Raw genomic sequence first — 18364 nt, 5'->3', positions numbered from 1 at the left:
TACACTTATGCAATTTTTATTGAACTCAATCATCCTATCTATAAAGAAAAATAGGAGAATAAATTTTTTTACAGATGTTATTTTGTCAAATTTATCTTGATCACAAATCTATAATAATCTATTACAACAAAATATTTTTTAACAAAATTAATAATGTGGTATCATGGAGTTAAAAAGGATGTCTGGTAATAAATGATGGTGATGGCGAGGAAAGGCCCACCCATACCCATGGGCTCCTTACTTGTTAATCTCGGTTGTGTGGTCCACAAATGTTCGAAGCAATCATTTGTTGGCCCAAATTACGCAACCTTCTCCTCCTTCGTTTCGTTTGTCCTAAAACCCTAGCCCATTTTGTGCGTGTAAATTCTCCTCCATTATTACTGAATCGAAACACTGTAGATGGCTTCCTTCTACGTGTCTTCTTCCATGGAAGCGCTTTCCAGTTCAACCTCGCAGCTTCCCAAACTCTCAGATGCCACCCCCACTCACTCTCTTAAGACAACCCACTGCAATTCTCTCTTGTTGAGATTCAATTTAAGCTCCTCCAGAACCAAGACGTCGCGAATTTCGGCGCTGCATAGCAAATTATCGGAGGATGGCAGCACGGAAGAGGACAGTCGGTTGGATAATAATAGTATTCACAATGATGCGTTCAGTTTAGTCTCGGGAGAACATGATTTTCCATGCCAGGTAATAAGTTATTGGTATACGTAGCATCTCTTTAGTTCTTCTTCTTCTTCTCATTGTGTGAATTCGAGCTGGTCTGGTGATTTCTTGATGATTCGTTTCATGTTTTCTCTGTTTCTTTGGTACGTCCTAATCAAAATTTGGGCTTTGATTGCCTCTAGGTATCTTGTACTGTGCTTTGCTTGTGAATTTACCACGAGTTTTCTTATCCCTTTTCCCTTAGAAAAGCAAAGCGATAGCCATTATTCTTTCTTCTGATCTATATTCACATTGGGTTCAGCTGAAGAAGAGGTGCAGTGTACTCGATGCTTTTCCTTTTCACCGAATATGTTAATTTTCTCAAAAGTTTTAGCCACAAATGTAGTTTGCTTCTTATCAAGTCACAGGTGGAACTGTTTTATGATTTTGCTTGTAGTGCCATAAAGCATGGCTTTGAAACTGGAGATGGAAACAAGTACATAAAGTAGCCGTTCGATTTTACTGATTGTAACATGTTCCATGGAACATCCTTTGTTCCAAACCTGTAAAGCTTGTTCATAACCTTGTTCGAACATCTGTAAAAAATTGAAAAGTGGGGAGTTTAAACTGCGGTCTACTGGTACAAAATTTGATCACAATTAACCATGTAGATAATAACTTGCATGTCTCATTTGATCACAATTATAATTACTTAAAAGATGTATCATCTTTATGTTTTAGAATACCAGAACAATTAGAAAAATAACAGAATAATCATATTGAAATTGGCTCCATTAGTACCATGGGTTCGTCTGGGCTTTATCTGATCTCAGTCAGTCTTAGCTATTTGTTCCACTAGGCAGTCCAGAAAAAAAATTAGTTATTTGCACACAATATACAAGGCTTCTAGTTGTTTGACACCCTAAGTAGACCTTTGCCCGCCCAAAATGATTCTATTATTAGGATATACGCATCTACCACTTGCTTCCAAATCACCAATAGCTGTAACTGTTACTGTTCAAAAACTCATTCTCATGTTAGAAGTAGATTTCCTTGCATCATTGATGAAGGATTACATGGTACTTTATGAACATATAATGATTTGAACTCGTCTATTTTCAAACTGTATTTGTATGTATGTAAAAAAAATGGTTTCATCAAAAAGTACTCAAGAAAGGACGGAAGCCAGAAAACTAAGTGTTCTGGAGACATAGGGTGATTCGATCTGTAGTTGTATACAAATTGTAGCTCGTGAAATCTCCTCCATCAAGAGCATATTTCAGCAGGCCATTGTGATTGTAGGTACCATCATTTGGGAGATGCAGCAAAATCTTGAGAATCCTTTTCTGTTATACTCTTTACTTCTAAGTTCTAACAGAAGAAAAGGAGTACTAAAATGAAATCCATTCTATAAGTTTGATGATTAATCCGTTCTTGAGAATCTATTGTCGTCGCAGCCCTTCATGTGGATGACAGTTCGGCGTATATGCTAGAGGATTAGATGTAGGGTCAGGACTTGTGTCTTCAACTATAATTTAGTTTTGACTCTCCTTTTTGTCGTAACTTCATAGTCTTCAAATTCCTCTCAGGAGTAGTAGTAGCTCTCTCCTATCTTTATCATACCATTTATGATCTCATTACTCCTTTTTTGTCACTTGATGAGAATTTAGTTCCCGTTGCTGTTCGGGAGAATAAGAGTTTAGTTCTTGATTTTCAAATGTTCTAGTAACTTCGTTAATTTTGAAGATGAAAGGATAAATTCCCAACTTTTAGTTCTTCTTAATTCTTAACGTCTCGAGACTGGGCATGGGAAAGATCCAATCCTTATACCACCATTACACCACACACTATCCTCAACTCACCTCAAGAGAACTCACTTGAATGCATGACTTAATGATAATGGCAGTGATACTTTCATTTTTGAGCCAGATGGCATTACGAGGGGAATGGATTCAAAGGAGATATAAACGAATACATAATGATAGTGAAATATTAACCAACTTTTTGGGAAGCTTCAAATTAAAATCTAGCTAAATGTAACTACAAGCTCAACTTTTGAAAATGTTGAATAAGTAGGATTAAGTTTTAAAGAAATTGTAGGAGTAAATGATTGAGGGTTTACATCCTACTTTCACGAAGCTTGGAACTGTCAGGAAGATAGATATCTAATTGTTTCTTATGTTGTAGTGTGGCAGAATGCATATTCTTGGCTCCTGCTGACAAGCTAGTGTCATTGTGCTTACTCTGTTCATGAGTCATGATAGGATTGGTTAGTTGTTATTTGTATGTAGTAAAAACATATTTGGACTTTTTAAAACGCTTTTTCAGCTTTATTGTGATGTCATTTCTCGTATCCTGAAGGATAATTCAGATCTTAGACAAAGTAACCAAACGGATACAGATTCAAATTTAAATTTGACGACACCACCTCCTGTGATCTCATATGGAAGCTTAACTGGGGGTGGGACAAGAGCTGGGCTTTTTAGAACGCCGATATCTGGTGGAGTGCAAAGTGCAACTTCTGCTCATGGGTTACCTAGACCGGCCTTGGCAGTTCGAAATTTAATGGAACAGGTAAATTTTTTATTTGCTGATATATTTTGTGCAGTCATAGTGATATACCTACGCTGGTCCAATCTTAAACAAAAACTACCTCTAACGTGTTGTTCCTCTATTATACGGCTTCGTTGAAATATGAGAAGGCTAGGTTTGCTCATCTGTGTACTGTTATGTCTCGGATGCACCATCGTCGGGAAGGCTATCCATTTGGTTCCCTCGTAGATTTTGCAGCAGATCCTATTGGGCGTAAGTATCATAAATTTTTTGCTCTTATGTCCACCTCTGGATTGCCTTGTGTGCTTTCTTGCAGTGTCAGGTTTATCTTTAGTTTCAATAAAATTTTGATCCGTTTTTATTTATTGCTGACATTTCATGGAATCTGATAAGTTATTAAAGATATTCTCTTTAATTATTTATAGTGTTAACATTTAGACTTTTTATTTGATTTGAATGACAGTAGAGGTGTATTTGGTTCACGAATTGGATGTAATGGATTCAGAAAAACTTAACTGAGAATTCAGAAAAAATTGATGTACCAGATGCAGCTTTTGGTACTAGTAACTTGGCTTCTTTTTTTGGTGCAGAAGTCGCTCCTGATTCTCCATTTCGGGGGTCATTAAGATCTCCCTATCAAGCTCTTAAAAATAAATGATTGAGTCATTGAGAATGCCCCAACCGAGATATTCATTTTGACATTGGATTGGTTGTTTGACTTATCTTTTGCAGATCCAATCTTTTCGTTTTCACCATTGGCTATACATACAAGGAATTTGTTAGCTGATCCAAGGTGCTCTCTGGTGGTACAGGTAGCTGTTTCGTTTTGCGATATTTTTAGCTGTCATCACCAAAAATATTTCCATATATTTTGTTTGTGGGTTTGACAAACATGAAAATTCACTAGATTCCTGGGTGGAGTGGCTTGTCAAATGCACGTGTAACGATCTTTGGTGATGTGTACCCACTCCCCGAAGACCAGCAGGTGATTTTCTTCTTCAGCTGATTTCATTCATAAATGTTTCACTTGATATATGATATATAAGGTAATGACTTGCTTTGGAATTCTTAAATGTGAGTAGCTAGTAATAAGAATTACTACTGTTTAGAGCTATTGGTCATCTCGCCACATATTTGGAAGAAATTTTCATCTGAATTTTGACCTTCTTTAATGATTGGTACTTGTTGGTGTTCATTTAGAAACTCGTTTATATGTAAATATTAATGATTGATGCGGATTCCTGAAAGTTCCATACATAATGGTGGAGTTACTGTATGCAGCTTCAGTGCTTCACGTGTCTCAATTTACTGGCATTTCACAACCCGGATGATTAAAGTTTTATGCTTTATTTCTTGTTGGTGATAATCATGTTTCATGCATTACAGGAATGGGCTCATAAGCAATATATGTCAAAACATCAACAAGGACCTTCTCAACAGTGGGGAAATTTCTTCTATTTTCGGATGCAGAACATAAGGTTTGTGTATTCTTTGACATAGTTGTTCACAATGATTAGTTTTAGAAATGATCGGTTTACTTTTTTATGTATATTTAAGACATTATATCTTAATATTAGTCAAATTCGATAACTCGCATGAGTTGACGCCATATAGAACTGCATGGAATCTTCCTCTTCCCTATCATGACCCACTGCACCTGTTCCGTTGTAGTGTACTGATGCTAGTTTCATTGAATAATCTCTCACCAGTTATCACCAAAAAAGAAAAATATGCTTCCATTTTCTTCCTATTTTTGAATAAACAATTGTTAAATGAGTAAACTTTCAATTACTCCCTACTTCCCTTCTCAGCTTTATCCTTACTCCCTATCCCTTCAATTCTTTGTTTTAACTCCCCAATATTTTAAAATTTACAAGAATACCCTTACCTTTTTACATATAGCACGTGGCATTGTTGTACCTATTGAGCCTGTTCTTGAAGCATATAGCCCCAAGGCATACAGCTAGGCAAGGTTTCCAGCCTATATACCATGCTCAAATGATCGATTTTTTTTAGCCCATCATGCATCCGTATAATAAATTAAATTTTTTACCTCTTTGACCTGCATGCCGTCGGGTTATATCCACCGGGTTTTACAGACTGCTCCTCACAAGCTAACCACGCAGTTGCAACAGATGGTTCTTGACGTAGATTCCTTCAACAGCACCTAACACAACCCTGTTTCGTTTCCTACCTCAGGGTGTATAGTAAAATAGTTTAATTTGAAACTAAATACATGAGAGGGGCAAAAGCCTTGGTTCTTTTATTCAAACATACAAACTTATTGTTACATTGTAACCTCCTGTAGAGGAGGAGAAACTTGTTTATCTAATGATAGTAGCTGAACTTACAAAACACATAAATTAGAGAAATATTACAATTTATTTTTGAAAGAAATTGAGGAAATGTTCGATGGTCTCAACTTTCTTCTTCTTGCTTATTTATAGAAGGCTCTCCAGATTTGAAACACGGACTTTAACTCTTGATGAGCTTTTACAGCTTGCATGTGGACCATTTTCTGTAGTGGTTAAGTGATCCCTTTACTCCACCATTGAGGTGGTCCCTGGTTTTGTCTAGATATTGATTTGAGCTATGTCTGCACAAATTTCTTTGCCTTCATCTTTTAATCGTTTATGATAGGCTCGGAAAAATCTAAGCTCTTCTCTTTTTCTTTTGATACGTCTCTTGACTGCCTTAAGATATTCAAAGAATATTGGCATTTTTCAAGTTTCGTATATTTTCTTGTGTATTTCTTTTACCCCGTTTAACTTTTTTTATAGATGATTTTGGGGTTAAGGTTTCTTGTCTGTCTCTTGAATTTCCTTTATCTTTAAAGATAGGGAATCCACTGGTCCTTTGTCCTTTACCACCGATTATTGGTGGTCCTTTTATTCCACTCACATGGTGGTCTTTCTTTTCGTTAGTGGGATAGTCACATGTCCACTTTAGCTTTGTCGGGGAATCTTTGGCTTTTTGTATCCCCGAGGAAAACGTGCTTGTGGTTCTTTCCCACTTGTACTGTTATCGTGTGGTCCTTCCCCACTTGTACTGTTATCAGTAAAGTGTTTTCGATCAGATCTCGGCTTGAATCCTTTACCAAACTCTAGTTCTTTCTGGTTATGACATTCTGGACAGATGTTATCCGAAGTCCGACCATCATCCCACATGTGCCATATTGCAAAATTTTTGGCGAGTTTCTTTTCTTGCCGGCAGCTTGCTGTTCCATAGAAAAATTCTTTTCTTTTCGAATATGTCTTCTGCAAAACTTGTTGTTTTTCCTGTCATTGTATTTAATAAGAAGGATCCATTTACAGAATTTTGATAGAATTTAAATGGATACTTGACTTTGTTCATCTCCGTTAGACAGACCCAAAATCCCCATGCTCTACTGGTAGATATGTCATCTTCAGTAAATGAGGAAACCAGAGGTGTTTCGTTTGTAGGAGGATCTTTGATGAATTTCTGGGAATTCATATCTGGCCTCCTTAGCTTGATGAAATGAAAGGCTTCGTGTGAGCCTTTCCCTGTTGGTTCTGGTGCTGCACTGAAAAATACAACTCTAGAATATCTCCCCTGGACAAATTAATCATTATTTTCCCAAGTTTCATGAACAGCTTCCTGGATCCATTTTGGTAGACCTGAGATTTCTAAGAAGCTTGGTGATGAGGTATAAACTGAGGCAAGAGCTCCAAATTCATACCATGCTTTGACCTCCTTTGGATATGAATTTGGTTTCATCCATACCCTATGATATTTTCCTGCAATATCAACCCTGTTGGTAGCGGGGTTAATGCCTACTCTTGTTTTTAATTTTTCCCACAATTGTTGGTATACCTGTAATGGAGAAATTGTAGCTTTATTAGTACCAACCTTAGATTTTCCCTTATCATTATTAGGCCTAAGGTTGATCTTTCCCTCTTCAATCCCCGAGGTGAAGGGTTGATTTGAAGACTCGAGATAAGGATCTGGAGTCTCAATTTTTGTTTCAACTGACTCATCTGGAGATGATCCCGACTTAACACTTGTGCTAGAGGTATTTAAATCCCTGCTCCAGGTATAGAGTCATGTACTCGAAAACTCTCCATCTGGGAAACCAATGGTTTCTCAATGCCTTGGAGGATAGGCCTTTGCATTACAGACAATAACTGAGTATATGCCTATAAACATCCTGTGATACAATCAGAGACAATTTTTTTATCAGCTTGTTGGAGCCTTCCCGCAATTTCTGCGTTCAGTGCTAACTTGTTAAGCTCGTTTTGAAGCATTTCAAGGTGTTCCCTCAAATGCCTCTGCATCTTGATAATAACATCGATGTCAATGCTGTCCATCTCTGGTTAAAAAATCTGCAAGAATATTTTCGTGAGATTTAATAATAATTATATCAAAAATAAAATTTTGACATAAACCTTGCCATCTTAAAAGTCTAGTTTTTTCTGATTTGGATTCATTCCGATTTTTCAAAAAAGCTTTTACCTCTGTGTTATCAACTTTCAAAGTAAATTTCTTTGCAAGTAAAAATAATGGCCATTTTTCAACCTTTTTACTGCATAAAATTCTTTTTCGTTGATATGCCATCTTATGGCTTCTGTATCTGAGAATAAACCACTACAATACCTGCATGGTTGTTCTGTGTGTTTTTTTGTCCATATAAATCTTGCATCTTTCTTTAATAATGGACTAAACACTTTCCTGTGTTTTGCTAGGTTTTTGATAAACATTCCAGTAAAATTAACAATTCCTAGAAAACTTTGAATTGATTTCTTTTCTTTTAGTTCGTTTGGAAATTTTACACCTTTTCTACTATATGATCCTGCAAAATTATTCCAGACTCATCGATTTCTATTCTTAGAAATTCAATTTTTCTTGTGGCAATGACTGCTTTCTTTTCTGATAAAACCAGTCCTTCTTTTTTACAAACATCAGAGAAAATCTCTAAATGTTTAATACGTTCTTCCATATTTTTAGATGCGATTAATACATCATCAATATAGACAAACATAAATTTGAAATAATCTTTAAATAGATTATCCATTTTCCTTTCAAATATCCGTGGTGAATTAGCCAATCCCATTGGTTGTGTAGAAATCTGTGAATTTCTTGCTTTCTTCTTCCATCCGAATCTGGTAAAAACCAGATTTACAATCAAACTTAGAGAATATCTTGGTATTGCGTATGCAACTAATTAGATGTTCTCTACTAGGTAAAAAATACCCATCAAACTCCAGAATCTTATTAATCATTTGATAATTAATAACTAGTCTGGGTTTGTTCTTTTTTATTTCACCATGATTTATTACCAGGAATCCTGAGCTGCTGTATGGTGAAATTCCTGCTTTGATTAAACCAAGGTCCAAATGTTCCTTGATTATAATTTACATATCCCTTTGATCAATAAGATTCATTGGGATACGCTTACAATGGACAAATTCATACTCTTTGTCTTCCTTAATTTTAAGGCATGTTTTGAGTTGATTTTTATCCAACCATGCCAAGGGATCTTCATTGTAATTTTCTTTGATCATTTTTTGACATCTTCTAAGGATATCTTAAATTCAAACTCTACCTCCTTATGTAGAATTATCTTAAGGCATTCTATTTCTTCTAGTTGGAGTTCTTTATCTGCTCTTAGTTTAAGCATTGTTTCTCTAAACCGTCTAGAATCCTTCATTTTTGGGTTCAGAAGTTTTCCTAATCACCACGCTTGCTGCGAAACTTGATTGGCAATTTTCTATAAAATGCCTCTTAGTCTCTGGGCTATGATTTTGTGATCACACAGTGTTGTGAACACTAATCTTCTGGTCTCATTTTCTTGCGTATAAGACTTAAACATTTGTAGGAAATTGTTTCTTAACAAAATGTCAGTTCCTGTATCATGAAAATAAATTGGTGGTGTTTTTACCTTGTACCAAGGTGTTTGTCCAGCACCGTCAATTACGATTTCAGTCATCTTAATCCTTTTGTATAAAATTAAGATTCTTCAGAAAAAATCTTTTCCAGCAATCTTTGGTAATCCTTCTTCCAAATTATTTGGAAAAACTCATCTTTTTGCTATACAGATTCCAACACATGAATCAATATAAACAGCAAAATATTTTGCCGTATATTGTTCATACAACATCCCAATCGGAATGTATATCGAGAATGGGTTGGTGGTCATTGGATTTTCCACATCCTTTCATCAGCCATGAACTCCATTCCATACTCTAGACGTTTCCAAGGTTTGCGTTCTTCGAGAAACTCTAGTCCAAGAACCAATCGATCTGGTTCTTTCCCTGGAATTCTTTGATATGAACTTCCAATTCTCCGATCTTAATCATTCCTTGATAAGTTCCTATCATGGGTTGTTCTAAATAGTATATTGTATCACAAGGAAATTGATTCCTTTGTTTTGTAATATCAAATACTATTTTTATTTCTTTCCACCCTTCTGGGCATCTAAACTTTCCTATTGTCGAAAAGCTTTTTGGCTCTTGTTGGGTTTCTTGGACAGGTGTTTTTCCCCATATGTAGCTTGTAATTCTATCTCCCTGAAAGGATAGTCTTCGTGATTCCAATCTAAGACTTTGATTTCTTTGTAGAATCGGTTTGTCTTGTATTTGGATATCTGTTTCCTGTATTAAAGGAAACTCAACTCTTTCTGGATAAATTGCCCGAGCAACTTTTCCAAATATCTCAAGTATTTCAATAAACTCATTTCTAATAAACAACTCTGAATGATGTGTATTAGATAGCATATGAAATTTGATAGGTAATAGAATATGGTCTATTACCTTCTTTCATCAGCCTTTTTTCCTTGAAATTTTGGTGCAGTGTCAAGGCTCGGCTGAAATCTCGATCTGCCAGGTTGTAGGCAATTCTGGGATAGATTACTCCTACAATCTTTCCTGCACAGAGATTTCCTGAGATAGTTCCCAGTATTGAATCTTGTAGGTTCCCCATTCTTTTATCGCATATAGCAATATCAATGGGTGAATCAATTCCTTCTTTAAAAGTAGCTTTTATCATAATCTGGATTGCTCCGATATAAATCCAGGACATAGTCCTTGCTACTTCTATCTTGAGTTTTTGTAATTTCTCCTTAATTTCTTCTGAAAGAATTAATTGCATATACGTTCTATTTCCTGTAAGTTCCATTGGGATTGTCATTTCCCTTCTAGAAACTTTATAGATTAGATGATGCTTTCTGTTTATTAGGCTCAGACTTCCTAAGAACTTTTCTACCTGTCATGCAGAGAATCCTTGATATCTCTATAGACTAGGGTTTTCTCTCATAATTCTTTGCACCTTATAATGAGATATTGTTGTCTGGCTAAAGAAACCAGACAAGTCCCCATGTGTTTCGTGTCGAAACACCTCGTCTTCGGTCAGATTCCGATTCTGTTCTATCAGATTCTCCCCGACTCAAGACTTCTTCTTCTTCATATATACTTTCATCTGAGGCATTATCCTCAAATCGGTATACTTGAATAAGATCTTGGTAATAGACTGCTTCTTCAATATCCGGGGTTGGATTGAAGCGTTTAATACCTCTTTTTTCATTTTCTGGACAATTGGTTGCGATATGTCCTCTTGCTCCACATGTCCAACAATTACAATCTTTAAAACTTTTATTAGCCCGAGTATGAGCTCTTCTGAAAGTTTTCTTTGTAGGTGTTCTTCCTATGCTTCGAGATGTACTCGATGCTTGGGATGATATCATCCCATTTCTTGATGGTCCGCTTCTTTGTCCAGATTTATAAGAGCTGACTTTTTGTCTAGACCAAACTGTTCTTGGTTTCCAATAACTTCTTCCACTTCTAGCATAAGGATGAGTTCTAAAACTTTTCCTCTTATGCTTCTGTGGTTTACTTCCAATAATCGTTGGAAGATCGTTTTCCTTACAACACAAAGGAGTACGTTTGTTAATACCCTTAGACGTTTGTAATTCTTTTGTAATGCTGCCAAATGACACCATTCTGCCAATTTTCCTTTAAGGAAAGAGGTTCTTCGTGCCAATGTATCTGGATTGCTAGGAAGATATTCTCTGATCAAGCGTTCCTGCTGCGATTCTCATAGCTATGTCCAATCATCTATGAGATCTTCTCTGTTTTTGAAATCTAATACATCTAGGTTAAGCATAACCCCACAACGATGTATTGGTTCTAAAACAGATTTCTCATAGGGTGTTTGGTGCAAAGGAATTTGATTCTTCCTTGATCTTGTTCCCGCTGGGTGTGCTTCTCTACCAGTGTAAAAGTCTGATTGGGATTCTCTCATATTTATATTCTGAGATTCCACACTTTCTCTTGGCGGTTCCTGCGAAAATGACCAGGTTATGGTAGGTTGTTCACCTCCCGTCGTGTTCATCTTTAGATCTACAACTTTGAGATTTGCAAAAGATTCTGCAAGCTCTTGTAGATCCTCTAGACCAATCCTTTCTAAAGTTGTCATCAGATTAATTTCTTCTTTGAGACTGTTTTGATTAGATTGATCATCTTTTCTTCTTCAGTTAAAGGTTTTAGCATCACTTTGGCCTTCCCTCCTTGATGTAATAAAGGTTCTGTACCAAATGATGGTGGTAACTTTCCTTCTGAAGTCCTCTTACTAGAACTTGGTTGTTGTTCTAGGTTTTGAATTCTTGTTCGAATATCCTTTAATATTCCAAGAATTTTTTCCTGGTTTTCAAGGATTTTCTTCACATGTTGTGGCACATAATATAACATATTGTCATAATTTTGTGTCGTCTTTTGAATTTCTCTAAGATCTCCGAAGAGTTTAGAGGAATCCGGTACTATTTCTAAGAACCTGTTATTTTGAATCATAAGCTTACCTTAGGATTCTGATAGGATCCTTCTTGATATTTAACCTTAGTTAGATCTTCCTATTGTAAGTATTCCAAATTTTGGAATAGTTCCTGTAAAGAATTAATCTCGAACCTGGGTTCGGATTCATGTAATTTGAAAAAATTCTCCTCCTCAAACATTTAATTACTTCATAATAATAAATTTGTATGTTTGAAATAATTTTACCTAGGCTCTGATATCATTTTCTGGCCCCAGAAATCAATCATTAGAAATTACACTTATAAGGGGTATTTTTGTTATTTTTAACTTTTTAGGGAGTTTAGGCAAATGTTTTTAGGTGTAGGGAGTTAGAATAAATTTGAGTTGGGTTTTAGGGATTTATCTGCAATTTACCCTTGTTAAATCATGATATATCCTCCACACAGAATTCATGAGGTGGATTAATCAAATCCCCTCTTTGGCTCTTTGCTACGTGAAGTGCTGCTTCAACCAAACAAGTGATTTGAATAATTGTGATAGTTGCATAACTCGGATTACTGCCTTTATCTGTGTGTATCCTGGGGCATGACACTTGTTTGATTGTTTTGAAGTATTTTTATGTATTGTTTGTATTTTGGCTGGGACCAGCGATGTTGTGTCGGTCACCTTCGATCACAATTCCTTGATCAGACTTTCTATCCGCTGTTGTATCGTGGATTCAATGGCCCTATTAGCTACATTTACTTGTAACATAGAACTAGAGTTTAAGCTCGATGCTCCTCTTTATGTATTTTTAATGTTTATTTGTGAATAAGCCCGAATCAATGGTGATTTATAAAAAATAAGTAAGAGGAAAAGACTAGTAAAATGATAGCTACTGTTGAGATTAACAGCCTTAAGATTTTGATTCGCTTTATCACCTATTAGCAGTGATATCTATTTCATTGGAGGCTTTGGAACTGTTGCTTGGGTTGACGTTAAAGAATATGAAGCCCTTCAACCTGATAAGATTGCAGTTGATGGAGGCGAACAAAATCTAAAGGTTTATCATCTAAATTTCATTCCATTTGTATAACCGAGAGTTGTGTCTTGATCAAAGTGATGTTTTATGGCTCCACTTTGTTTTAGTAACATTTATGGTACTCTTGTAGGAATTAAATGCATTATTTTCGAAGCCTCTGAAAATTGTTTTGTCTAAAGAAGCTGAAGTAGATGATGCTGCTCTCATATCGATAGACAGCCGGGGTGTTGATATTCGTGTGCGCCAAGGCACCCAGGTTTCCTATAGATTGTACTCTTAAATTGAAGAGGTTGTTTTGTTAGCAACATGTTTTTGATTGGTTTGATAATACCTCACAGTTCAACATTCAGAGGATTTCATTTGAACAAGGACAGATTGTTGAAACACTAGAGGAAGCTAAAGCAGCGCTATGGAAGCTAATAGAGAGAGGTGGTAATTTACACAAATGACCTCCACATCTTGGAAGATTTATTTTTTTGTATAAAGACAAAAGAATGCGTTTGTAGATTATATTATTATTAGCAGGAAAAATGTTAAGAGGATCTTGTATTATCGGCATTAATATTTTATTATTATAATTATCTCTACTATTTATTATTATAAAGTAATAATAATCATAATAATTTATGCATTTTCTGAAAGACAGGTGCATTATCAGTAATTTCGTTTGTCGAGGTTCCATGAAGACGTTTGTGAGGAGGAAACTCCTAACAACAAATGCCAACTCACTGTCTGTATTGTACTTTTTGTTTTTGCATTAACGAATCTGTTTTGTTCCTTTACATTTACTAAAATAGTGCTGAATGAGTTTTTACTTATTTTGAAAGGGATTTTTTTATAATGGGTGAGAAGAAAGAGAGAATGTTTGGTAATAAAAATCAAAAGTTAATATAAACTAAAATTTAAACGTTGCTTAAAATTATTTTCAAGTTTAATCTTTAATAATGACAATAATATCTTAAATATTATATAATTTTAAATTATCTAAGTTTGTTTATATAGATCATGAACAATGTATTTATATAATTATTATTATATTTAGAATTTTTTTTATTCAACATAATTTATTTTGTTAAAATATGAATGAATGAAAATTTATATGAATTTAATAAAAATATTTGTTAAAAACTAAATTCTTGTTAAATATGATTTGAATTTTATTAATTTCATTCAAAACTCTTAAAACCTAATACATAAATATAAGTGTTCATTTTAAAAAAATTCCAAAAATGTTTACACAAATTGAGAAAAATTGTAAAATATCATAAGATTTCTAAGGATAAAAATGTCCAATCATTATTTTAAATCATTAACAAAATAGTAAAAGCAAAACAGAAGGTGAAGCGGAAGTCGGTACACAAACAACCAAAAAAACTCACTCAACTAGAATTCAGGAAGAACTTCCTACTAGCTCTTACAAAAAACTCTTTAGGCGTCCGTAGGGTAAAATGAATGACATTTAAAGGAATCATGAAACTTATGCTTCTTAAAGTTCTACTGAAATTTTTATTTTAAAAGCTGTGACTGAAAATACACATACTCATTAAAATTTAAATAAATTAATCAGGCGTTTTAAAATTCAACCAATTACTGAATAAAAATAACTGTAGTTAAACAAAATCTTAAAATGTAATCAATCTCCTAATCTTCTGTTTTAAAAGAGAAACTAGAGCGTAATACCAAAAGTCTGACAACTCAATAACGTAAAAAAACATTCAAAGTCATTTAAACATATTTCATGTCTCATAATCATATTATGCGAAAGAATGCAAGTTCCCAGGTTTTCATGTGCACTCTCAGCTCAGCCTACTCAGTATTGAGCGCTTCCAGTCTCCTCAACCAAAAGATCACCTACATCAATCATACCTAGTGAGTCTAAAGACTCAACACACCTGAATCGTTATAACAAGTACATATACATATCACACAACAGTGAAAAGTACTGTAAGCAAAATAACTTTCACGATCTTCAAAAGCATGAACTTAAACATAGCATGTCAAAGCATAACATGTCCATGACATTTCTCATCATATCATTATATATGTGTTCATTTTCTTTATTTGAATTCAGATCATTAGTTGTGGCTTTCATATCAGCTCTAGTTGATGGATCCATCTACGTATAACCGCGGTACCCGGCGGTGGGACATCAGCGACATTATTACCCATCCACTGAGCCTTGGACTTCCATGTTTGTGTTCGTTTTCATGTTCGTATTATTCATAAACAACTCTCATCTTTCAAAACATATAATCATATTTATCACTTATAAAAATAATGCATGTACGTAAATTTCCTTAAAATCAAGCATGCAACATATTTTTCTTATTTTCATAAAAAATCATGTTCGTGATTACATGTACATTTAAAACATGTCATTTTGTGATCAGTACGTTTCCAGGACTGTTAAATCGACCCGGGTGCAAAATGACCATTTTGCCCCTTGAAACCCTAATTGACCATTTTACCCCTGAATCTTAAAATTTCGATCTGAAGTCAACCAAACTCCTTAAAATACCTCAAAATATATTTATAATCATTTCTTAGATATAGCCTCAAGCCCGTTTCTTAACTTTAATGATTCGTTTAAAAACTTGGACCGAGGTCTCGATTTTAACCCGAATCAACCCGAAATTTAACCAAACTTTCCAAATTTTAAACACAACTTATTCACACACTACCAGCCCCTAAACAACACAATTACAGACATTTTGAACCCCTTAAAACCAGCTACCACTTGCTGGAAATTTCTGCGCGTTGCATCCTCCGAACCCTAATGCGCCTAGCCCTCATGAACTCGATCCTAGCCCAAACTAGACCGGACCAGCCTCGAACCAAACATTCCTAGCCCACCTCTAGACCCCCTGGACCAACCTAACCACTGTTCTCAGCCCCATGCATGTAGCGAAGGAGGTCCACAAGACGCAAGCCCGAAACCCGATCATGTAACCCTTAATCATGTCTAGCCCCTTCGATCTTCCTTCTACCCTAGCTCCTCAAATATCCGATCGGCCCTCACCAAATCTCGACCAAATCTCGACTCCAGCACCTTAACGCCTCAGTTATCAGCTTGTACAGTACTTAAAAACTTATATCTAGCAGCCCCTTGCACGAAAGCCATGAAAAAAGTGAGTACATGTCAAGCGTATGCATATTTCGTAACAAAATTATAAAAAAACGATGCAACAAAATAGATCTAATAATTTCTCATGCATAAACACACAAATGATCATATAATGATGTGAATGATGAGAAAAATAGATTTAGGGCGTGCCTTTGCGTATATACGCTCGAAACCTTTGAAATATTCCTGTAGAACTTGCACCGGAGAGACGGGGAATGAGTTATTTGAAAAACTTGAGAAAACCTAAGGAGAAAGCTGCTGAAATTTCGAAGGTGGCTGCTGGAGAAATGGAGGGGGCTGCCGAAATAATGAGGAGTAGGTTTAGTGTTTTGAATGTAGGTTTTAATAAAATAATTAGTGTATAATGAGCTCTTAATTAAAATAATGAAGTTAAGTAGAATTTTGGGCTTATTATGCATTAAATAATCTCATTAACCTCAAAAACACTCCCGAAAAATATTTCATTTATGTACGTTTTTGAAAATATTGTCCAAACCCTCAAAAAGTTCACAACTTGCTAAAATTTACGTACCATTTTAAAATATGACCCGGCGAGTAAAAATACTCAACCAAGGACCATTTTCGAAAATCTTCTATAATTACACCATATATTAAATAATTTAAAATAATTATTTAATAAAAATATTTCCTTAATTGTCACCGGTCTCCGTTCCTCGTTCGAGCGTCAAATACTGTTAAAGGTCTTATATCATGCATTCTTAATGAACCAAGAATTAAACATATTGTTGGAACTTCTTAGTTCGCAATCTTAATTTTGATGTTAACAACACTTATCATCTTATTTCTAACAATTTACCTTAGTGCACAGACAGCTAAAACTGAACTAATCAGTTCACGAAATCATAACTGAAGCTATCGAAGATATCAACTGATTAAACACTTTTGTTCAGTTCTCACATACACACTCACTCTCAAAACCACTCAAAAACAGTTTTGCACAAAGACGTTAAACTTGTGTATATAGTCTTTGACACATAGACGTTAAAGAAGTGTTGGCTGGAAGGTGCTGCCTTCAGCCGTAGCTAGAAGTTCAGTTTAGGCAGTAGTGTAAGTCCTAGCTGAGTGGGTTTGTACAAGTAGTTGTATAAATCAAAGTCTTCTATTGGATTCTATCCGTGGAGATAGAAGGGGTGACGTAGGAGCAGTTGAAGTCTCCGAACATCCATAAACATATCTTGTGTGTTTAACTGATTAACTATTGTTTTCAAACTGTTTTGATATATTGGAGTATTCGTCAGTTCAGTTGTCATCGTAATTGAACTGAAGAATGCAAAAACTAATATGTCTTATTTCAGTTAGTCAGTTTATATAAGTTAAAATGTTTTCTAAATATATCAGTATTCTTCACGAAGGATTACTTCGAGTTGCTTTCGCTTGATTTTAAAACCAAACTCGATTTAATTCATCGGTGTTAATATTCTTAGAACACGAGCTATTGAAGCTCACTGGAAACTGTTGTGTACGAAATGACTTCGAAGGCACTAGCACACACAATCCTTCAGTTAGTATCAGAGCAGGTTGTTCTAATAAGAACATTTGAAGATAATTGTGTTTTAAAATGTATTACTTTGAAATAGTGTTAAAAGCTATTTAAAAGTATTTTAAACTATTTTCAAAACTATTTGAAAATATTTATATGTCTCTCCTTAGTAAAGAGTTGAGAGGATTGGTCCTGCAATTTTCGTTATGGCCACTTCTCCAATTTCTTAACTTTGGAGTTTTTAATCAGGCTGCAGGGGACTAAGGAACATATGCAAAGATGCACAGCTAAATTGCTCACTGAACAAGAAATCAGTTGCAAACCTACCAAGTCAGTTGTTCTTCAGACGAAACTCATCTTTGTTGGGATGTTGGTTGATTTAATCACCAACTGAACTCCACGTGAGCCTAGTCAGAGTCTGCACGACCAGTTGGGTGAGCACAGAGGACAAGTCCAAAGCAGTTTAACTCGTTTCTCTAGCAAATGGAACTCACAACTGATGCAGCAGTTCAAGCTATCAAGACAACTAGTTGATGGTATATCCAGTTCTGTCACAGAAACCGACTGATATCGATGCTGTTTAAAATATGCTATTGTTATAGCAATTTTTCCTTTTTCAACTGATGTATACACTCAGATGTAAATTCTTGAAAATTTAAATAAAACATCATGCTTATTCAGTTGTGTTCCGTTGGGATTGAATAGATATTCTCAGTTATCTTGCTTACGATGCTTGAATGATTAATTGACTAAGTTAA

The 18364-nt window shown here is 35.2% G+C and overlaps 1 protein-coding gene across 4 annotated transcripts; it reads left to right on the top strand.

The window, feature by feature from the left end:
- Positions 1 to 276: 276 nt before the first annotated feature.
- Positions 277 to 13568, top strand: LOC142541084 (non-canonical heme oxygenase HOZ, chloroplastic-like). 4 transcript variants are annotated; one of them, XM_075647643.1, is made up of 10 exons: positions 552 to 690; positions 2833 to 2914; positions 3017 to 3219; positions 3348 to 3450; positions 3931 to 4010; positions 4106 to 4183; positions 4585 to 4676; positions 12888 to 13002; positions 13112 to 13237; positions 13320 to 13568. In XM_075647643.1, exons 2-10 carry the CDS (start codon positions 2896 to 2898, stop codon positions 13428 to 13430), a joined length of 927 nt encoding a protein of 308 aa, XP_075503758.1. In that variant the 5' UTR covers positions 552 to 690; positions 2833 to 2895; the 3' UTR covers positions 13431 to 13568. The 4 variants fall into 4 exon arrangements, with proteins under 4 accessions (XP_075503756.1, XP_075503757.1, XP_075503758.1 ...); XM_075647641.1 differs by lacking the exon at positions 2833 to 2914 and having other exon boundaries at positions 277 to 690; positions 3007 to 3219; XM_075647642.1 differs by lacking the exon at positions 2833 to 2914 and having other exon boundaries at positions 278 to 690; positions 3007 to 3219; positions 12891 to 13002.
- The last annotated feature ends 4796 nt before the right edge of the window (positions 13569 to 18364 follow it).

This window comes from Primulina tabacum, chromosome 3 (assembly GCF_025594145.1).
Source record: "Primulina tabacum isolate GXHZ01 chromosome 3, ASM2559414v2, whole genome shotgun sequence".
Classification (NCBI taxonomy): domain Eukaryota; kingdom Viridiplantae; phylum Streptophyta; class Magnoliopsida; order Lamiales; family Gesneriaceae; genus Primulina; species Primulina tabacum.
This window is presented reverse-complemented; position numbering and strand designations above follow the sequence as displayed.